The 23635-nt window shown below is 40.4% G+C and overlaps 1 protein-coding gene across 3 annotated transcripts in view; it reads left to right on the top strand.

Moving 5' to 3' along the window:
- The window catches only part of pcf11 (PCF11 cleavage and polyadenylation factor subunit), a 68210-nt gene extending 45003 nt beyond the window's left edge, over positions 1-23207 (top strand). For all 3 annotated transcript variants that reach the window (XM_034177591.1, XM_034177590.1, XM_034177588.1), the window contains exons 11-17: positions 7522-7647; positions 7751-7874; positions 8027-8210; positions 18953-19108; positions 19218-19310; positions 22403-22438; positions 22522-23207. In XM_034177591.1, the coding sequence (XP_034033482.1) occupies positions 7522-7647; positions 7751-7874; positions 8027-8210; positions 18953-19108; positions 19218-19310; positions 22403-22438; positions 22522-22746 (944 nt within the window). In that variant the 3' untranslated portion in view covers positions 22747-23207. The remainder of the gene's footprint in view (positions 1-7521; positions 7648-7750; positions 7875-8026; positions 8211-18952; positions 19109-19217; positions 19311-22402; positions 22439-22521) is intronic.
- The last annotated feature ends 428 nt before the right edge of the window (positions 23208-23635 follow it).

Genomic DNA, 23635 nt, shown 5'->3' with positions numbered 1-23635 from the left:
CTGTGCACTGAACCGTCGTGTGCGTACCCTACGATTCGATATAAATGCATGTATTGTGACACCCCTAATAAATAAATATAGATTTTTTTTTTTTATGTTATACGAAGCACAAGTTGGACTGCTGTTACAGTTTCTGTTTTTGATTCTTGTTTGTCTCTAAATTTAACACATTTTGGGGGGAAAAGATTAATCAGTTTGTGAATGAAATCAGCAGGAACGTGTTTGATTTTAATGATTCTGAGAATTTTTGATTTTCTCAGTTAAAAATGTTAACTTAAAAATGGGGGTAAACAAATACAAAATTGAAAGATGTTGAGCTGGTCAAAGGTCTTGTGGGAGAGTTTTTATTTTTCTATATTTAGTATATTTAACAGGAACTGTGTTCATGGTCTCCATGTGATTAGGAAAAACAAAGTACCGCATTTGGGCTGTTTAATAGTCAGGGTACACAAATATGTCACTGGCACCAAAAAAATCTCAGTGGTGACTTTGAAGTTATTCATCCATATCTAACTGCTGACTGGGGAACTTAAGTGCCCAAAGTTTCAGACCTGTCAGGTGTTTGCAGATGTCTGCTGTACTTTCCCGAGAGGACAGTTTTTGACAGACGGATTGTTACACCCCAATATTAAAGACATTTGAGCGAATTAGGTCCACATTCTTTTGTGATATCACAGATGGTGATTACCTCTTCCACACAAAACATTATTATTCACATAACACTGATGCTTGAGTTTGAAATGCACTCTATTTCCATTTTTCACAGACAAGACATTTTATTTTTGAATGCCTGTTTCAGGTCGTTTCCCCACTGGGCAACGATCCTGGGAGTTAGATGCTTATACAGCAGGCTTTGACAGGCAAATTAGTCCAGTTAGTGGTTACCTCCGAAATAAATAATAGTTCTGACAGCCCATTAAAATTAGACATCACGGAAATGACACAGATATTTTGGTTAAAAACTGGTATAACTGGAGTTCTGCTGGTAAACAAATGGGAAAATCAAACCACATGACTGTGGCTGCTGATCGACCAGTAGTAGTTAAGTATGTACGGCAAACTAAACTTTGTTGGTCATTAAACCAAACTTTATTTTTTAAAATCTGCTAATGTACCCTGATTGTAAAACAGCCCATTTGAATTGAAGTGTTTTAGTGTTAATAGTCGGTGATGTTCTGAGCAGCGTTACTGAGACAGAGGACGTTTCTGGAACGGTTCAGTTTCTCGATTAAAGTGCAGTGAGACAAGCATGTCTTTGATTCACGGACATGCACGCACGTCGTTGTGACGATCCCATCCGTTGTGCTCCCAGCTGGTTGCCGTTCTTTGTTACTCCGGCTGCCATGCACTCTGCATTGGATGCTGCATATATAAAATAATTATTTTGTGGTGGATTAATCATTTTCTCTGCAAATTGGCCATTGAAAACAGCTCTAATCGCTTCCTGAATCACAGAGGAGGCTTCAGCTGGTGCCGTTCACACACACGCATGCGCCTAGCTACCTGCAGAAAGCATTTTCAGTTGTCTAAAAAGGTAATTTTTGTCATGTTTACATTGTCATGGCTTGATAAAAGAGCTGTGTGTTCTTTCCTTCTTGTGTGCAGCTGTTAAAGTATGTTTATAACAGATTTAACTTGTTAGAGTCCTTCAGACGAGCTGCGCTCTGATGTGATCCGCTGACATCACCACTCCCTCTGTTCACGTCTTCTTTACTCCGCTTGACGAGCTGCACGCTGTGTTGGCGATTAGATTGCACCATGTCACACGACATGTGTATGAAGGATTTTTTTTTTTTTTTTTTTTTTTTTTTACATTTCAAAATTCTCTTTGGGCAGTAGCACACATGAGCGCCCCACTCATGTTCAGTCTACACACGTTAAAGACAAGTTTACTCTTCAATGCGACACGGGTTATGTTAGTGCATGAATCAGTCACGCTCGTGTCAGTGCACCTTTAGTCCCCAGTTTGCTACGTACTGAAAACATTTCTTTTGTTGGCAGAAATGCCCAGTTAAGGATGGAATGGGCTACATGCTAATTAGCTCTGAACTGTGAAGTTGATTCTGAAGTCTTGAGTTTGTAACATCGATTTCTATTTACTCACTAGATGGAGGACCACAGCAATCCACTCATTCACTGGCTGTTGCCAGAACACCGCCATCTTGGTTAGCGTCTGACAACCAGACATCAGTAGAAATCAATGTTCGCATGATCAGTGTTTTTAAGAGTTTCACCATAAATGTGCATTTACTGTGCCATTACATTTATTCAAACTCAGTCCCACATTTGTTCAGACACTATTTGTCCAAACAAACACAGACGAGGATCAGACTGTTAATATAATAGACTTAATAGAGTGGGACTGTTTGTTTCCCAGTCTAGATAGAAAATAATACCAAACACAGTGTCTGCCACGACACCAGATACTAGTCTGATCCTTAATTGTCATTATGAAGTTAAAGATGGGAAATAATCAGGGGTCAAAGTTAGAGCTTCACACGCTCACATCATATTAAAGATATCAGGGTTCTCCCCAGGAAAGGCGGCGTGTTGAGTCACTTTGACTGGTTTTAGATGCATTGAAAGCAAGAATAGTAGACCAAACAAAATGACACTTATGTTGTAATATCAAAGTTCTTTTTGCATGTTTATAAGTTAATAAAATAAATAACATTAAAAAGTTTAAAAACACTGTTTGATGGACATAACATTTGCTCTCCTCTTTAAAAATGACTCACTGTACCTTTAGTTCAGTCAGACAGGCAGTTTTTCTGTCATGTTGAGTTTAGTTTTTCTTTTTAACATTTCTGAGTGGGATTGCATACTTTTTAAAACAATATAACCCCTAATTGCCTAAATCTGAACTGATTTGATTGTCAAATCAGTTAAGATTTATTACAAAGTATATTCTAACATACAAGTAATTTGATCTGGTGTCATTGGTGCATAAACAACAATAAAAAAAGAAAACAAAAAAATTCTGTAAGTAAAGAAGTAAATCTGCTCTTTTAAAGATGAAATCATGGATGAAAAACTTTCTGAATCAGTTTTTCACACTTTGTTTCACTGAAGCTGTGTGGTGAAGATGATCGTTTATCAAAATTGCTTCGCTACTTTTGTACAGCGTGTAGCATCTGCTGTTCACACTTTTTCCTTCTCTCTCTTTCTCTCTGTGAGTGAACAAGAGACTCGTCACTCTCACACCGTCTTTGCGGCTTATTTGAGCAAACTTTGGAAACATGAAGGCTTTCATCTGTAAAATAAAGCCTTAATGTGTAATTAACTATGCAGGCAGAAGGAGCTCTTTTTATTAGAAGACTTTGATGGAGTTTTTGTTTTTCTCACTCTGAGCTGCAGCACTGTGACTCTGCTCGGTTGCCGGCGGTGGAGGGCGAGCAGGCAGCAGTCTGTTCAGCACAAACAGACTGGCTGATTGAAAAAAATAAATAAATATGAGAGCAGGGAACAGTATAACGGCGCTGTGGTAACAGTATAATGGCGCTATGCTGGTGTTCCCTTGTCTGGGGAGAACCCTGGATATTATTAAAGGCTGCTCTTAACCCACAGCGCCCCTTTTACGGTGCGCTTCTCTGTGAAAATATCAAATAATACAAATAAAATGAAACCCAGTCAGGGTGAAAGTAAGATTATTCAATAATTTTTGGGCCAAGTTGAAAGAACTCTGCACTACCCTGTTTACAAGGAGTATATCAGAGAGAAATTCAACTCATTGGTGTATAGTCTTACATTAGTAGAATTATACGATGTCAGCGACTGTCATGTGACCCACCAAATTGAGAGAAAAAACATTCCCAGTTTTATTTGTTATCTATCGTCCACCTGGTCGTTACTGTGAGTTTCTCTGTGAATTTTCAGACCTTTTATCTGACTTAGTGCTTAGCTCAGATAAGATAATTATAGTGGGCGATTTTAACATCCACACAGATGCTGAGAATGACAGCCTCAACACTGCATTTAATCTATTATTAGACTCTATCGGCTTTGCTCAAAAAGTAAATGAGTCCACCCACCACTTTAATCATATTTTAGATCTTGTTCTGACTTATGGTATGGAAATAGAAGACTTAACAGTATTCCCTGAAAACTCCCTTCTGTCTGATCATTTTTTAATAACATTTACATTTACCCTGATGGACTACCCTGCAGTGGGGAATAAGTTTCATTACACTAGAAGTCTTTCAGAAAGCGCTGTAACTAGGTTTAAGGATATGATTCCTTCTTTATGTTCTCTAATGTCATATACCAACACAGAGCAGAGTAGCTACCTAAACTCTGTAAGGGAGCTAGAGTATCTCGTCAATAGTTTTACATCCTCATTGAAGACAACTTTGGATGCTGTAGCTCCTCTGAAAAAGAGAGCTTTAAATCAGAAGTGTCTGACTCCGTGGTATAACTCACAAACTCGTAGCTTAAAGCAGATAACCCGTAAGTTGGAGAGGAAATGGCGTCTCACTAATTTAGAAGATCTTCACTTAGCCTGGAAAAAGAGTTTGTTGCTCTATAAGAAAGCCCTCCGTGAAGCTAGGACATCTTTCTACTCATCGCTAATTGAAGAAAATAAGAACAACCCCAGGTTTCTTTTCAGCACTGTAGCCAGGCTGACAGAGTCAGAGCTCTATTGAGCTGAGTATTCCATTAACTTTAACTAGTGATGACTTCATGACTTTCTTTGCTAACAAAATTTTGACTATTAGAGAAAAATTACTCATAACCATCCCAAAGATGTATCATTATCTTTGGCTGCTTTCAGTGATGCCGGTATTTGGTTAGACTCTTTCTCTCCGATTGTTCTGTCTGAGTTATTTTCATTAGTTACTTCATCCAAACCATCAACATGCTTATTAGACCCCATTCCTGCCAGGCTGCTCAAGGAAGTCCTACCATTATTTAATGCTTCAATCTTAAATATGATCAATCTATCTTTGTTAGTTGGTTATGTACCACAGGCCTTTAAGGTGGCAGTAATTAAACCATTACTTAAAAAGCCATCACTTGACCCAGCTATCTTAGCTAATTATAGGCCAATCTCCAACCTTCCTTTTCTCTCAAAGATTCTTGAGAGGGTAGTTGTAAAACAGCTAACTGATCACCTGCAGAGGAATGGTCTATTTGAAGAGTTTCAGTCAGGTTTTAGAATTCATCATAGTACAGAAACAGCATTAGTGAAGGTTACAAATGATCTTCTTATGGCTTCGGACAGTGGACTTATCTCTGTGCTTGTTCTGTTGGACCTCAGTGCTGCTTTTGATACTGTTGACCATAAAATTTTATTACAGAGATTAGAGCATGTCATAGGTATTAAAGGCACTGCGCTGCGGTGGTTTGAATCATATTTGTCTAATAGATTACAGTTTGTTCATGTAAATGGGGAATCTTCTTCACAGACTAAAGTTAATTATGGAGTTCCACAAGGTTCTGTGCTAGGACCAATTTTATTCACTTTATACATGCTTCCCTTGGGCAGTATTATTAGACGGTATTGCTTAAATTTTCATTGCTACGCAGATGATACCCAGCTTTATCTATCCATGAAGCCAGAGGATACACACCAATTAGCTAAACTGCAGGATTGTCTTACAGACATAAAGACATGGATGACCTCTAATTTCCTGCTTTTAAACTCAGATAAAACTGAAGTTATTGTACTTGGCCCCACAAATCTTAGAAGCATGGTGTCTTACCAGATCGTTACTCTGGATGGCATTTCCCTGATCTCTAGTAATACTGTGAGAAATCTTGGAGTTATTTTTGATCAGGATATGTCATTCAAAGCGCATATTAAACAAATATGTAGGACTGCCTTTTTGCATTTACGCAATATCTCTAAAATCAGAAAGGTCTTGTCTCAGAGTGATGCTGAAAAACTAATTCATGCATTTATTTCCTCTAGGCTGGACTATTGTAATTCATTATTATCAGGTTGTCCTAAAAGTTCCCTAAAAAGCCTTCAGTTGGTTCAGAATGCTGCAGCTAGAGTACTGACGGGGACTAGCAGGAGAGAGCATATCTCACCCGTGTTGGCCTCTCTTCATTGGCTTCCTGTTAATTCTAGAATAGAATTTAAAATTCTTCTTCTTACTTATAAGGTTTTGAATAATCAGGTCCCATCTTATCTTAGGGACCTCGTAGTACCATATTACCCCATTAGAGCGCTTCACTCTCAGACTGCGGGCTTACTTGTAGTTCCTAGGGTTTGTAAGAGTAGAATGGGAGGCAGAGCCTTCAGCTTTCAGGCTCCTCTCCTGTGGAACCAGCTCCCAATTCAGATCAGGGAGACAGATACCCTCTCTACTTTTAAGATTAGGCTTAAAACTTTCCTTTTCGCTAAGGCTTATAGTTAGGGCTGGATCGGGTGACCCTGGACCATCCCTTGGTTATGTTGCTTTAGACGTAGACTGTGGGGGGGTTCCCATGATGCACTGTTTCTTTCTTTTTTTGCTCCGTGTACATCACTCTGCATTTAATCATTAGTGATCGATCTCTGCCCCCCTTCTCGGCATGTCTTTCTCCTAGTTCTTTCCCTCAGCCCCAACCAGTCTCAGCAGAAGACTGCCCCTCCCTGAGCCTGGTTCTGCTGGAGGTTTCTTCCTGTTAAAAGGGAGTTTTTCCTTCCCACTGTGGCCAAGTGCTTGCTCATAGGGGGTCGTTTTGACCGTTGGGGTTTTTCATGGTTATTGTATGGCCTTGCCTTACAATATAAAGCGCCTTGGGGCAACTGTGTGTTGTGATTTGGCGCTATATAAAAAAATTGATTGATTGATTGATTGATTGACTTCATCAACACACCTGAAAGATAAAAGAAACGGGAAAAGTGAACTGTGCCGTCAGGAAACACGGTAAGAATTTTTCTCTGGAAAATAAACATTCTGCTGTTCAAACAGGATTTTAGACAAGATTATGTGACTTTTTTCATTAATGTAGACTTTGGAAAAAAGACTGTGGCTTTGAATGGTTTTACTTGAATTTACACAAGAACAGTTTTTATTAATGTAGACTATCAGGTGTGTTATTGATATTTTACCCTGATTTTCAAAATATTCTACAAGCTTTTAGCTGTGGTTTTTGAAATGCTGTTGTAACAGTCTTTTCAGTCTTAATTTCATGTAGTTTAATTGTTCTGAGTTAATGCATAATTTGGTTTACAATTAAAAGGAAAATCATTCCAGGTCCAACTTCCATGTCATATTCTGTTATTTCAACATGATCATTGACGGTTCAAATGAAAGTTTGAATCATTTAAATCTGTGCTTATTTTGAGATTTTTTTTTTCTTCCCGGAGATGCTGAAAATGTATCATTAGATACAAAGTTTATTTAGTTTCTGAGGCCCCACGGGGCCTTCGTCCAGGGTGCAACGTCCCCCAGACCGCCTGCAAATTTTCCTCGGATTTCAGCTTTTTCATTTCACAGCCCTGGCTGTTGTTGGCTGTGGGGTGCGAGTTGTGACCTTGCGACAGGTTCTGTTTTCTCACTGACTGGATGTTTGTTTTTGTTTCCGCAGTGCCGCCGGTCGTTCCTCCAGAACACCACTTTGGTCAGCTTGATGTAAACGACCTCTTCTCCAAACTCATCTCCACGGGCATCATCAAACCGACCCAGCCAGACGCCACGCAGCCCGCCGACAGCGGTCAGTTTGTACCGTCAGCGACCGGCGTCTGTCCGGATGCTGTGAGCTGCTGTTTGCTGGCTTCCGGTTGATGGCTAACTTTCCTTTGTTTGTTGGATTTTAGAGTCTCCGGTGGCGGCGGCTCCAGCAGCGCCGGCCATGGAAGAGGAGGAAGAGGAGGAGCAGGAAGTGGAGGAGGAGGATGACGTCCCAGACCTGACCAGCTTCATCACCGAGGAGATGAAAACGTGAGTCTGGTCATGTGCCTGGCTGCTGCCCGTGTCCTTCAGCGGGGGCCGCGCCATAAAGTGCTTTGTCGCCACCCAGTAAAGTTCTGAACTTCACTTAAAAAGTTGAAGCTCCACCTCCGACCTGATGTGATTGGCTGTTTCTCATGCAGACGTTACGAGAGCGTCATCACCAAGCTGTACTCTGGGAACCAGTGCTGCCTGTGCAGCATGCGCTTCACCGCCGCGCAGACCGACCTGTATGCCGACCACCTGGACTGGCACTTCAGGCAGAACCACGCTGGCAAAGTCACCAGCAAGAAGATCACGCACCGCCGCTGGTACTACTGCTTAGCGGTGAGAGGACTTCTTTCTTCTGGGGTTAAACAACGCCCCCTGCCATCTTAAGCGTTTGGTTTTCTTTGCAGATGAGCAGTCAAAAATTAGATTTCATTAAACATTTAAATGTAAGTTCTTTGACTGAAAATAAAACGTGGGCTAGCTGCACCAAGTGTCAAAGGTTAACACAATTTCAGGTTTAGTTCCTACCAAGATCCAAGCACGATAATGTCAATTTATTTTTGTAACATGTTGCAAAATTACAGCTCTTTTTGATGAAGGGGACGTATTTATCTGAGGGGAAATTACATAGTGAACATCGTCTTTTCCTTCATCGCCATCATGCATGTTAACTGTGTGAGGTTTGAGATGAACTGTGACCAGTGGTGGGCACACTTCCGATAATCCGATAACAGATAATTATCGAAGATAATGTTTTCATTATCGGATTATCTTTTTAGATAAATTTAAAAACCATCATCAGACTAATTATCTTCCGATGAATTACCGTCCGATAACTTTTAGACCGATAATGTACTAAACTAAGCTGAACAGTGAAAAACATTTTTAATAACTGTTAAAGCTGTTGAGACCTACCTGTTAAGTTTCCTAATAGGCATGTTGTTCTATCCTCTGCAATCAGAAACCACTCTGTCTGTAAGCAAAGGAGAACTGGTGACCAAAAAAAAGTCATTTCCTTTAACACCATACTAATATAATCGCAGTGTCACCAAGTCATCCAGAGGCATACATGTTTAACTTATGGTTCAAATTTTAACCACTCATTTTAGACAAGTTATTTAAAATTATTGTCATGTCTGAAGTTTATAAAGTGAAAATATCAGATATATGTTTTCGTTTTAAAGTAATGTGCTAATTTTTAAGGTTTTGTGAGCACATGCTGTGCCAGGCAGCAATGCATTATGGGTATCATAAGGTAATCTCAGACGTTCACGACAGGACAAATGCATTTCAGACACTCTGTTCAGGGTCCACAGATAACAGCATTAAACTCTAGTGCCTAAAACTCTCGTGAATATATTCTCTGGGTTTATAGACGTTAGTGTATTTGCGTTTGTTAAATTCTACGCATCTTAAATGTAGCAGACACAGATTATCTGTAATTTTGTTTGACATTTTTTCAAGGCCGCTACTGCCATCTACTGGCCAGGAGTGTTCATGGCAGTATTAAACGTCTGGGTACATGACTGCTCTCAAAGTGTTGGTATTGTCCATTGTCCAGGCGCTTTTTGTGTGCATATATTTAACTTTGTATTCTAAAACTACGGTTAGAAGTAATTCCGACTCCTTATCGGCCCACACGAACGAGGTTGGCGCCATGTTTTTAGTTTTTGTGGAAGTGACGACAAGAGAATAAGGCTCCTGATTGGATAGAATTTTAATCAGTACCGCCACCCAATGGTTTGGCAGACTGATTACAACACATTTATACGGTTCGATGTGGATGGATTTTTTTTTTTTAAACCGACGTAGTGTGGATGAAGTTTTTTCCCCAAACTGAAAGGGTAAGATATTCGGTTTTACAAATACCCGACAACGTGTGTACATGGTCTTATGTCTGTGAAAGGCACTATACGAGGTCTATTAGAAAAGTATCCGACCTTATTTTTTTCAAAAACCATATGGATTTGAATCACGTGTGATTACATCAGACATGCTTGAACCCTCGTGGGCATGCGAGAGTTTTTTCACGCCTGTCGGTTACGTCATTCGCCTGTGGGCAGTCTTTGAGTGAGGAGTCGTCCACCCGCTCGTCGATTTTTTTCATTGTTTAGGAATGGCTCAGAGACTGTTGCTTTGTTTGATAAAAAATTTTTCAAAACTGTAAGGCACAACTGAGTGGACACCATTCAATAAATTCAGCTGGTTTTCGGTAAAAATTTTAACGGCTGATGAGAGATTTTGGTCTGGTAGTGTCGCTTTAAGGACGGTCCACGGCGCCTGACGGCGATCTGCGCTTCGAGGCGGCAGCGTCTCGCCGTTTCAAGTTGAAAACTTCCACATTTCAGGCTCTGTTGACGCAGTAAGTCGTCAGAGAACAGAGAACTTTCAGAAGAAGCGGGCATGAGGAGTTTATTTGGACATTCCATTGTTAACGGTCATTTTGTAATGAAAGAACGTGCGGGCAGAGTCGCATGTCGGGCTGGACCCGACAGCGGGGGGTCGCGGCAGGAAAAACACCTCCATTGGAAATCTTAACGGGCAAGTTGGAACATGCCCAAGCTGTTAAACAATTTCTCAGTTACTCACTTGTTGAAAGCCATTAAAAGCCGCCTGAATTCTACAAATGGTTTTCAACACGGACGTGTTTTTCCTGTCGCGGCGCACACAGATTTGCCGAGTCGTCACGGAAACGACTCGGCGAATTTGCGCGTACGTCTTTAATTAAAAAAATGTCCTTAAACAGTGGAATGTCCGCATAAATTCCTCATGCCGGCCTCTTCTGAATCTTCTCTGTTCTCTCACGATGTCCTGGGTGAATTAAGCCTTAAATTAGGATGTTTTCAGCTCGAAACAGGCCGACGACAGCGCCTGGAAGCGCTGCAGGACGTCCCGCTCCGTGGGAAGTCCTTACACCGACAGAAACACCCCATAATCTCTCATCAGCCGTTAAACTTTTCACAGAAAACCAGCTTAATTTCTCGAATAGTGTCCACTCGGATATTCCTCACAGGTCCAGAAAAAATTTTGATAAAGCAACGCGCGCCGTCTCGAGCAGCGTGTGAAACAGGAATTCAGCCGAGAGGGCGGGACCACATCTCACTCAAGGCCTGCCCACAGGGAAATGACGTCACCGACACGCGTGAAAAAACTCACGCATGCGCACGAGGGTTCAAGCATGATTGGTGTAATCGCATGTCATTCAAATCCATATAGTTAAAAAAAAAAATAAAAGGGTCAGTTTATTATCTAAGAGACCTCGTATAAATAAATTTACTTACTTACTTACTAATATTGAGTGCACATTTTACAACATCATAAAAGTTTTAAAACATGCAATTGCGATGACACTTCCAGGGCTCTGTAAAAATGCCTGTTTTTACAAATAAAAATGGAATATTTTACAAAAGCACATTTATCTTTAAACCAACACACGTCACATTAATGTGTTGGTTTACATAATGGATTACTGAACCAATCACTGTTTAGCACTTTTACCCAGAATGCTTTGCGGTCTGTTTGTTACAAAACCTCAGAATTAGTGCCTTATTCAACATTAAAAGATAAATGTTATATTTTAACTTTGTACAAATGACAGAATTGACATTAATGGAGTTATTCTATCAGTATTTTCAAAAACCATAAGTTAGTATGACTTTATTTTTCAAGACCTCCGCCTGACCGGAGTGTTGAAATTGATAGGGAGTTGGCCTTATGGCTGCTTTCAGTGTGTCTCTGTGGTGCGAGCGCTGTTGTAAACAAGAGCTTCCAACAGGGGCAGAATGTTGAAAGAAAAATGATTGATTAGTAAAGAGTTGATTACGTGGGTGCTCTCAGGATTTGTCTGTGCTGCTTCCTGCAGGAGGCAGCATGGTCTAACATACATTGCTTATTCTTCAGGTCATTTACCGCTTTTGATGCTTTCAAAAGCGGTCGTGTTAAAAATCAATTTCAGCTCTTTAGTAACTGCAAATGTCCCATAGACAACACCGGAATTTATCGGTTATCGATTATCTGTAACATCTCGCCCTATGAATTGAGACACCCCTCCGCCTTAGGAGGAAAAAAAACAGCCTGTGTCAAACTGCCGTCTTCACTGTTTGTTAACATGGCAACCGAAACAAAACTTGTTGCAGTCGCCTTTTTGTTCTTTTTACAACCCCTGGCAAAAATTATGGAATCACTGGCCTCGGAGGATGTTCATTCAGTTGTTTAATTTTGTAGAAAAAAAGCAGCTCACAGACATGACACAAAACTAAAGTCATTTCAAATGGCAACTTTCTGGCTTTAAGAAACACTATAAGAAATCAAGAAAAAAAGATTGTGGCAGTCAGTAACAGTTACTTTTTTAGACCAAGCAGAGGAAAAAAAATATGGAATCACTCAATTCTGAGGAAAAAATTATGGAATCACCCTGTAAATTTTCATCCCCAAAACTAACACCTGCATCATATCAGATCTGCTCGTTAGTCTGCTCCAAGTGGACTGACATGAATCATGGCTCCAACACGAGAGATGTCAATTGAAACCAAGGAGAGGATTATCAAACTCTTAAAAGAGAGTAAATCATCACGCAATGTTGCAAAAGATGTTGGTTGTTCACAGTCAGCTGTGTCTAAACTCTGGACCAAATACAAACAACATGGGAAGGTTGTTAAAGGCAAACATACTGGTAGACCAAGGAAGACATCAAAGCGTCAAGACAGAAAACTTAAAGCAATATGTCTCAAAAATCGAAAAATGTACAACAAAACAAATGAACGAATGGGAGGAAACTGGAGTCAACGTCTGTGACCGAACTGTAAGAAACCGCCTAAAGGAAATGGGATTTACATACAGAAAAGCTAAACGAAAGGCATCATTAACACCTAAACAGAAAAAACAAGGTTACAATGGGCTAAGGAAAAGCAATCGTGGACTGTGGATGACTGGATGAAAGTCATATTCAGTGATGAATCTCGAATCTGCATTGGGCAAGGTGATGATGCTAGAACTTTTGTTTGGTGCCTTTCCAATGAGATTTATAAAGATGACTGCCTGAAGACAACATGTAAATTTCTACAGTCATTGATGATATGGGGCTGCATGTCAGGTAAAGGCACTGGGGAGATGGCTGTCATTACATCATCAATAAATGCACAAGTTTATGTTGATATTTTGGACAACTGAAAGGATGTTTGGGGATGATGAAATCATTTTTCAAGATGATAATGCATCTTGCCATAGAGCAAAAACTGCAAAAACATTCCTTGCAAAAAGACACATAGGGTCAATGTCATGGCATAGGGTCAATGTCAATGAGCAGATCTGATTTGATGCAGGTGTTAATTTGGGGGATGAAAATGTACAGGGTGATTCCATAATTTTTTCCTCAGAATTGAGTGATTCCATATTTTTTTCCTCTGCTTGGTCTAAATAAGTAACCGTTACTGACTGCCACAATCTTTGTTTCTTGATTTCTTAGTGTTTCTTAAAGCCAGAAAGTTGCCATTTGAAATGACTTTAGTTTTGTGTCATGTCTGTGATCTGCTTTTTTTCTACAAAATTAAACAACTGAATGAACATCCTCTGAGGCCGGTGATTCCATAATTTTTGCCAGGGGTTGTATTTTCTCACCTTTCTGCGTAAATGCAAAGAAACAGAAGAAGACGCAGATTTCTTTGACGCATCGCAGTCATGTCAATTAATTTGATTAGTTCGTAATTTATAATAATAGTATTAATAATTAGTAATTAATTAATGTTAATAATGCTAACAATAATTAATCAATAGTAATAATTAATATTGTTTGATTAATCATTAATTGATTGATTAGTAATTAATTAGTAATTGAAATAAACACTTGAAATATATCAGTCTGTGTGGAATGAATGTGTACATTATAAAACTTTCACTTTTGGAATGGAGTTACTGAAATAAATCAACTTTTTCATGATATTCTAATTATATGTCCAGCACCTGTATGTATGTTTTGGGCTGCATCTAGTTCTGTTAACCTTATATTTCTTTTTCAAATTCTCCCATTTTTTGCATCCAGCACTATTTCCTTTAGAAATTTCCTTGACAAATAATATCAGTCTATTAGGACGTCAGGTCATGTCTTACACATATACATGTGTGTGTATATATATTTTCCAACTTATTCCCATTGGTGAAACTTCTCATTTTCTGCCTAATTTTCTTATTAGGAGACGAGTGTGTTCAGGGCTCCCTGTTTGTTTACTAAATACACACGAGTTACAGACCGTGAAATCCAACAGCAGGGGTCGCTATTATCCAAAGATTTATGAACATACAAATTAACGTGCTTATCTTTTATCATGATTTTCTCCATTCTGAGATATAAAGTGTCTATCGTAGCGTTCGGGTGTATGTGCATTATAACGCCTCAGCACAAGAACGAAGTTACGATATTCTTCAGAACGAGAACATACACAACATGCATCCAGCAGCAGACACGTTGCTGTCATAGGCAACTGCCTGTAAAGTTTTTTGGCAAGTTATAACTTTCTAAACAGAGTAATTTGTAATGAAAGCTGCTTCATTTGTGCGGCTCTTTCGGCGCCATGTTTGTTTTTTCGGAGACAGCTGTAAGCTCCTCCTACCCCTCCAAACGGAGTGTGCATCCAGATTCACTCCAAGTGGAGGGGTTTGAAGCCCTCCGCCTAGCTCCAAAAAGAGAATTGAGACACCCCTCTGTCTCTCGTGCCCGCGCAAAACGGAGGGGAAGGGGTAAGGTGAAGGGCCGAGGGGTAGAATTGAGATTCAGCCTTTATCTACATTTTATGTTACAGCCTTATTCCAAAATAGATTAATTTTTTTTTTTTTTTCAAAATTCAACACACGTCGTCGTCTTCTTTTCCTTTCGGCTGTTCCTGTTAGGGGTCGCCACAGCAGATCAATCGTTTCCATCTCACCTTGTCCTCTGTATCTTCCTCTGTCACACCAACCGCTTGCATGTCCTCCCTCAGCACATCCCAAAGAGAATTTCAACATCTTCAGCTCTGCTGCCTCCTGTCTTTTTGTTAGTGTCACCGTCTCTAACCCGTCCAACATAGCTGGTCTCACTACTGTCTTGTAAACTTTCTCCTTCACTCTTGTTGATAGTCCTTGATCACAAATCACTCCTGCCACCTTTCTCCACCCACTCCACCCTGCCTGCACTCTCTTCTTCACCTCTCTACCACACTCTCCATTACTTTGAACAGTTGACCCCAAAAATTTAAACTCATGTACTTTCACTTCTACTCCTTGTAACTGCACTATTCCACTGGGCTCCCTCCCATTCACAGACGTGTACTCAGTCTTGCTTCTACTGACTTTCATTCCCCTTCTCTCCAAAGCATATCTCCACCTCTCCAGACTAGACTCATCTTGCTCTCTACTCTCACTACAGATCACAATGTCATCTGCAAACATCATAGTCCATGGGGACCCCTGTCTGATCTCATGCGTCAACATGTCCATCACCACTGTGAACAAGAAAGGACTCAGAGCTGATCCTTGGTGTAATCCCACCTCCACCTTGAATGACTCTGTCACTCCAACTGCGCATCTCGCCGCTGTCACACTATCCTTGTACATGTCCTGCACTACCCTAACATACTTCTCTGCCACTCCAGACTTCCTCATACAGTACCACAGCTCTTCTCTTGGCACCCTATCATAAGCTTTTTCTACGTCCACAAACACACAATGTAACTCTTTCTGGCCTTTTCTGTACTTCTCCAACAGTATTCTCAGAACAAACGTTGCATCTGTAGTGCTCTTTCTCAGCATGAAACCAAATTGCTGCTCACAGATCTTCACCTGTTTTCTAAGCCGAGCTTCTACTGCTCTTTCCCATAACTTCATGCTGTGGCTGATCAGCTTTATGCCTCTGAAGTTACTGCAACTCTTGAAAATAGGAACCAGCACAATTCATCTCCACTCCTCAGGCATCCTCTCACTTTCCAAGATTTTATTAAACAATCTGGTTAGAAACTCTACTGCCATCTCTCCCAGACATTTCCATGCCTCCACTGGAATGTCATCTGGACCAACTGCCTTTCCACCCTTCATCCTCTTCATAGCAGCCCTCACTTCTTCCTTACTAATCTCTTGTACTTCCTGATTTACTCTCACCACATCATCCAGCCTTTTCTCTCGCTCATTTTCTTCATTCATCAGCTCTTCAAAATATTCCCTCCACCTTCTCAGCACACACTCCTCACTTGTCAGCACATTACCATGTGCATCTTTTACCACCCTAACCTGCTGCGCATCCTTTCCAGCTCTGTCCCTTTGTCTGGCCAATTGGTACAAGTCCTTTTCTCCTTCCTTACTACAAAATTACTTAACTACAAAATTCAACACACAGTACCCCATAATGACAGCATGAAAAAAAATTGACTTTTTTTTTTCTCCAATTCATTAATAATGAAAACTAAGGAATCACATGCACATAAGTATTCACTCTAAATTGAGCTCAGGTTTCTACTGTTTCTACTGATCATCCTTGAGATGTTTCTACAGCTTAACTGGAGTCCAACTTGGGTAAATTCAGTTGATTGGACATGATTTGGAAAGACACACACCTGTCTACATATAAGGTCCCACAGTTGACAGTCAGCACAAACCAAGCATGAAATCAAAGGAATTGCCTGTAGACCTCGGAGACAGGATTGTCTGGAGGCACAAACCTGGGGAAGGGAGCAGAAACATTTCTGCTGCTTTGAAGGTCCCAATGAGCACAGTGGCCTCCATCATCTGTAAATGTAAGAAGTTCAGATCCACCACGACTCTTCCTAGAGCTGGCTGACCATCTAAACTGAGCAATCGGGAGAGAAGGACCTTAGTCAGGGAGGTGACCAAGAACCTGATGGTCACTGTGTCAGAGCTCCAGCATTCCACTGTGGAGAGAAGAGAACCTTCCAGAAGGACAACCATCTCTGCAGCAATCCACTAATCAGGCCTGTATGGTAGAGTGTCCAGACAGAAGCCACTCCTTAGTAAAAGGCACATGGCAGCCCACCTGGAGTTTGACAAAAGGCACCTGAAGGACTGTCAGACCAGGAGAAACAAAATTCTCTGGTCTGATGAGACAAAGATTGAACTCTGTGGCGTCATGTTTGAAGGAAACCAGGCACCATCCCTACAGTGAAGCATGGTGGTGGCAGCATCATGGTGTGTGGATGTTTTTCAGCAGCAGCAACTGGGAGACTAGTCAGGATTGAGGGAAAGATGAATGCAGCAATGTACAGAGACATCCTGGATGAAAACCTGCTCCAGAGCGCTCTTGACCTCAGACTGGGGCGATGGTTCATCTTTCAGCAGGACAATGACCCTAAGCACACAGCCAAGATACCAAAGGAGTGCCTTCAGGAGAACTCTGTGAATGTCCTTGAGTGGCCCAGACCTGAATCTGATTAAACATCTCTGGAGAGATCTGAAAATGGCTGTGCACTAGGGCTGCAGCTATCAAATATTTTTGGAATGGAGCATTCTATCGATTATTTTATTGATTAATCGAGTAATCCGATTAAAAAAAAAGTACTTTTGTATTTTTAAACAATATCAGTAGTGGCAGGGCTCTCCCTAAGTAATGGCACAATGTTGCTGTGCCATCATGCAGATTTTTAAGTTTAGGGTGTTCCCTCTTTCTGTTTAGGTAATTATTTATTTTTTCACATTATTAAGAGTTTTAGAGTGTTGCCAAACCATAAGCCAAGGCGCTCTGTGAAATCTTCAGTCTGCAGACAGGATGTTTTTTGTTTTTGTTTGTTTGTTTTGTTTTTTATGTTTTTTTTCTTATTGCACATTTCATTTGCACTTTTTATTGCTGTGATTTATTCAGTGTTTAGTATATATTTCTACATGCCGCACAGAGCAGCTCAAACCAACGTCAAATTCCTTGTTTTCTGTGGATACTTGGTGAATAACAAAGCCTTTGAATAAACAGCTGTGGAGTGCAACATTTCCACAACAGCTGCACTGATAAATTAACTCTACAGCCTGTTGATAAAAACTCTTATCAAATCTGAATATAGGCATTTTTTAAATAGTTAAACATGATTAATTTAAAGTGCGCTTCCTTTCGCTTCATCTGTGTAGGTGGAGAGCAGCCAGTGGAGCAAACCACATTTTAAAAAAATGTATATAAACACACTGCTTCATTTTAAATGCATAATAAGTCCGTTTCAGACGATTAGCACAGAACCTTTCTCTTAAAAGGCTTTATTTTACTCAGCATGTGGCTTTGTTAACTTGTAGCATCGCCTGCTACATTGATTAGTGCTTACATTAGTTTGGGGCATGCTCTACGGTCTTCTTCTCGGTTTTTTGTGGGAGCGTTACAGTGCCACCTACAGGCCTGGCATATGTACTACAGCTTTAAATGAAGCTTCGAGGCAAAGAATTTGCCTCAAACATTTTTTGTAATCGAATTATTCAAATTACTCGATTAATCATTTCAGCCCTACTGTGCACCGACGCTCCACATCCAACCTGATGGCGCTTGAGAGGTGCTGCAAAGATGAATGGACCAAACTGTCCAAAGATAGGTGCACCAAGCTTGTGGCATCATATTCAAGAAGACTTGAGGCTGTAATTGCTGCCAAAGGTGCATCAACAAAGTATTGAGCAAAGCCTGTGAATACTTATGGACATGTGATTTCTTAGTTTTCTACTTTCTAATAAATTTACAAAAATTTCAAAAAAAATCTTCCATGTTATCATTATGGGGTGTTGTGTGGAGAATTTTGAGGGGAAAATGTATTCCATTTTGGAATAAGGCTGTAACATAATGTGGAAAACGTGAAGAGCTGTGAACACTTTCTGGATGCACCGTTTGTAAGGTTCTTTGTAAATCTTTTTCAAATCTACCAAATGTTGGTCATCGCATCTGATCTCTTGAATTTCTCCCCCTTGGGTTGAAATTCTAAATTGTTTCCAGACAGCATGAATTTTAATCATATTAACAATATTGTCTAAATGCTAACAAATAAAATTATAGTGGGGCCAAAGAAAATTCTTTTTATGTCTTAAATCTTTAAAAGACCAATGTCACTAAACCTTTAAAGTTCATGTTTGTGCGACAGGACTGGATCGAGTTTGAGGAGATCGCTGACCTGGAGGAACGAGCCAAGAGTCAGTTCTTCGAGAAAGAGAACGAGGAGGAGGTCCAGAAGAACCAGGCAGCCGCCAAAGAGAAGCAGTTCCAGAGTGTCCAGGCCACCAAGGATTGTGTGGGGGAGGTGAGGGGGCGGAGCCTGGAGTAGCGGGGGGTGGCCTCAGATGCTCAGAGAGGAGGCGGAGCTCTAACCCGTCATTGTTTTTTTTGTTTTTGTTTTTTTTCTCCTGCAGTCATGTGAAATCTGTCAGGAGGCGTTTGAGACGTACTGGGTGGAGGAGGAAGAGGATTGGTTCCTGAAGAACGCCATCAGGGTTGATGACAAGGTATGATGCTCCGCCCCACAGATGCTGTGATGTCATGTTCCTAGAGGGGTTCACTAGGACATTCGGACTGGGTTCCAGAACCACATGGTATGACTGAAGGTCATCTGAAATTATGCTGTTTGTTCAGAAACGCGAATACAAGTCGTCGGCATGTGCAGCACAACCGTGTTAGCAACACGTGTCCTGGTGCCATCGGTCATAGTGCTCTCGAATGTGGACCAGCTGAACCTGTTTTTTTATCATGCAAGTTTTATAAGACCGCGACGGTCTGAGGACACTGATCTGTGTGTTACAGATACAAATCAGTGTCCTTGGATCTGCATAGCTTCAAGGAGAAAAATTCCTCTCTCAAAGCGTAGCTGTTGTGACAGTTGTCGTAAAGCGGGACTGGTTGGTTGCTGCGGCGACGCTGTGCGACTCCTGGAAGACATTTAAGCTAAACGTAGCATGTGGACACCACAAACTTTTAGAGCTCTAAAGTTTGTAAAATAAGACTTGTACAGCATGTCTGTGTCACGGAGCAACATCAGACAGAGAGAAGACGTTTTGAAAGTCTCATAAGGACAAGAATCAGTGGAATTGTCTCTGACTTTATGAACACACCTGAAAGATAAAAGAAACGGGAAAAGTGAACTGTGCCGTCAGGAAACACGGGAAGAATTTTTCTGTCCCTGGAAAATAAACATTCTGCTGTTCAAACTGGATTTTAGACAAGATTATGTGACTTTTTTTATTATTAATCTGCACTTTCTTTCATTGGAAAAAAAGACACTGTGGATTTACAGGAATTTATACAAGAATATGTGACTTTTTTACTATCAGGTACAGTAGTGTTCAGAATAATAGTAGTGCTATGTGACTAAAAAGATTAATCCAGGTTTTGAGTAGATTTGTTATTGTTACATGGGAAACAAGGTACCAGTAAATTCTCACAAATCCAACAAGATCAAGCATTCATGATATGCACACTCTTAAGGCTATGAAATTGGGGTATTAGTAAAAAAATGTAGAAAAGGGGGTGTTCACAATAATAGTAGTGTGGCATTCAGTCAGTGAGTTCGTCAATTTTGTGGAACAAACAGGTGTGAATCAGGTGTCCCCTATTTAAGGATGAAGCCAGCACCTGTTGAACATGCTTTTCTGTTTGAAAGCCTGAGGAAAATGGGACGTTCAAGATACTGTTCAGAAGAACAGCGTCGTTTGATTAAAAAGTTGATTGGAGAGGGGAAAACTTATACGCAGGTGCAAAAAATATAGGTTGTTCAATGATCTCCAATGCTTTAAAATGAACAAAAAAAAAACAGACGCGTGGAAGAAAACGGAAAACAACCATCAAAATGGATAGAAGAATAACCAGAATGGCAAAGGCTCACCTATTGATCAGCTCCAGGATGATCAGAGATAGTCTGGAGTTACCTGTAAGTGCTGTGACAGTTAGAAGACACCTGTGTGAAGCTAATTTATTTACAAGAATCCCCTGCAAAGTCCCTCTGTTAAATAAAAGACATGTGCAGAAGAGGTTACAATTTGCCAAAGAACACATCAACTGGCCTAAAGAGAAATGGAGGAATATTTTGTGGACTGATGAGAGTAAAATTGTTCTTTTTGGGTCCAAGGGCTGCAGACAGTTTGTGAGACGATCCCCAAACTCTGAATTCAAGCCACAGTTCACAGTGAAGCATGGTGGTGCAAGCATCATGATATGGGCATGTTTCTCCTACTATGGTGTTGGGCCTATATATCGCATACCAGGTATCATGGATCAGTTTGGATATGTCAAAATACTTGAAGAGGTCATGTTGCCTAGTAAACGAGCAAAATCTTGGTTCCAAACCAACAAAATTAATGTCTCGCAGATGTGGAAAAAATCATGAAAAACTGGTTATACAATTAAATACTAGTTTAGTGATTCACAGGATTGCTAAAAAAAAAGGCAGTTTGAACATAATAGTTTTGAGTTTGTAGCATCAACAGCAGATGCTACTATTATTGTGAACACCCCCTTTTCTACTTTTTTTATTAATAGCCCAATTTCATAGCCTTAAGAGTGTGCATATCATGAATGCTTGGTCTTGTTGGATTTGTGAGAATCTACTGAATCTACTGGTACCTTGTTTCCCATGTAACAAGAAATATACTCAAAACCTGGATTAATGTTTTTAGTCACATAGCACTACTATTATTCTGAACACTACTGTATGTTGTTGATATTTTACCCTGATTTTCAAAATATTCTACAAGCTTGTCACATCCCTGATATTAATGAGGAAGATGATAATCCTGGACTGGTGGCTACTCAGTCTGCGGGGCTTCGTCACCTAGCTAGTAGCTCTGTGTGACGTTTGTGTCAGTGGGGAAAAACAACAATCAGAATTAAAACCACAGGACTGTTCAGAACTGGTGGGTTAAAAAAAATGCAGGCAGTGCAGTGTTTCCTTTCTGGAGCCAAAACAAAGTCCAGTGGACCTGAAAGGTTCTGGAGTTCCAGTTTTTAATCTGCAGGAGAAAACGCACCCTCTTCTGTCCATCTGTCAATGTTTCCTGTGTGCTTCAAAATAAAGCTGCAAAGACTTTTACTGTGAAAGGTGGAAGTGTTGTGGTGCCGTTAGCTTCACTCAGTTTTTTGCCAAACATGTAGACATAAGTTGTAACAATTTCAAAAACTGAAAAAATGTTTGATGTTTCAGAAGTGAAACTGCAAAAACAAATACAAGAATCTCTTCTCATTGGATGCAGCCAAAGATTTTGGGGGGGTGTCACTGAACACAAATGAACTGTCACTTTTTTGTTTTGTCTCTGCAATTGTTCAGTTATGGGAATTGTACCAACATCCTGTTGGAAAAGTGAAGCTGGAAACTTAAGCAAAAGTAAAATCTGGTCAAATGGATTTATTTTTTATTTATTTGACAATTTAAAAACTTGTAAACTGTTAGCATGTCTGCTAAAGATCCATTCACTGACTTTTTGTTTTTTGGTTGGTTTTGTGTTCGTGTGAATGCTAATGATGCGTTCACTGGCGTTTTTGTTGGGGGTTTCTTGGGTCTGTTTTGTTAGCATGAATGTTGATGATTCTGTTTATTCTCTCTCTGCAGCTTTTCCATCCGGCTTGTTTTGAAGATTATCAAAACGTAAGTCTCCAAATGACTGTTGCATAACAATCTCATGTGGTAATTTGGCGTTGTGGTTTTTGACGGACTATTTCTCTGGCCAGACGTCGTCATACCTTGATGTCACACCGTCGCCCAACAAGCTGCTGACAGATCACCCGCTGAGTGACTTCATAAAGAGTGAAGATGAGGAGGAGGAGGAGGTGGCGCCCTGTGTGGAAGTCAAACAGGAAGCTCCGCCTGAGGGCGGGAACACTTGTGCTGTGAAAAAAGAGGAGGAGCCAGACATTTGTAAAGAAGATGGTGTCACAGCGCCACCTGCAGTCTAAATTAAACCATAGAAGCTGCCATCGCTGCGCACTTCCTGTTTTGGAAGGTTTTTTGTTGTTGTTTAGTGGGCGGGACGGGGTCTTCGCCGTGGTTACGTGAATACATTTTTGTATTTGGATTGTGCCTGAAGATTCCAGGCGTCTGTGAACGTGCACTGAATGTTTGAAGAAAAGCTGTACAGGATTTAATTTATAAATTAAAGTATTTTTGGTATCTCTGGTCTAACGATGATTCAATTGATCGATGGTTGTTTCAGGTGTTTGGTTTTCATTCTGACAGGTAAGCGTCACCTGATTGGACGGCTGAAGACGGGATTTTCTTCATCTTTTCCACAGATTAAAAAAGTAATTTTGCTTTGTTGAATAAAAATGAGTCTGAAACTTGGTTTGTGTTTGATTCTCTGCGCTTTGCTTCATTGGTGTTTAGGTTTATGGAAAAATAAAGTTTGACTGGATTTAAAGGAATTGTTTCTGTTTTGTTTTTTAATCCAGGTGAGCTTGGCCAGTCAGGAGCCTGGTAGAGCTATACTCTACAGGTAGAAATTTAAAATAAACCTGGTTTCACTGGTTTTGATAAATGAAGTTTCCAGAATCTCTCAAATGTGTAGAACAAAGATCTGGAACAAATCTGGGATCCAGATCCATTTTAGCTCTGCGGGTCCAGTTTTTGCTGGTGCCAGAACCGAACTCAGAAAATCTGATACAATAGAAAAAGACTGTAGCAGGGATCTTGGTCCACTCCTCCATACAGATCTTCTCCAGATCTTTCAGGTTCGGAGTTTCAGCTCCCTCCAAAGATTTTCTATTGTGTTCAGGTCTGCAGACTGGCTCGGACAATCCAGGACCTTGAAATGCTTCTTACGGAGCCCTTCCTCCTCCTCCGAGTTAA

Source organism: Thalassophryne amazonica, chromosome 9 (genome assembly GCF_902500255.1).
Source record: "Thalassophryne amazonica chromosome 9, fThaAma1.1, whole genome shotgun sequence".
NCBI lineage: Eukaryota > Metazoa > Chordata > Actinopteri > Batrachoidiformes > Batrachoididae > Thalassophryne > Thalassophryne amazonica.
The sequence above is the reverse complement of the archived record's forward strand: the minus strand, read 5'-3'. Positions and strand labels throughout refer to the sequence as shown.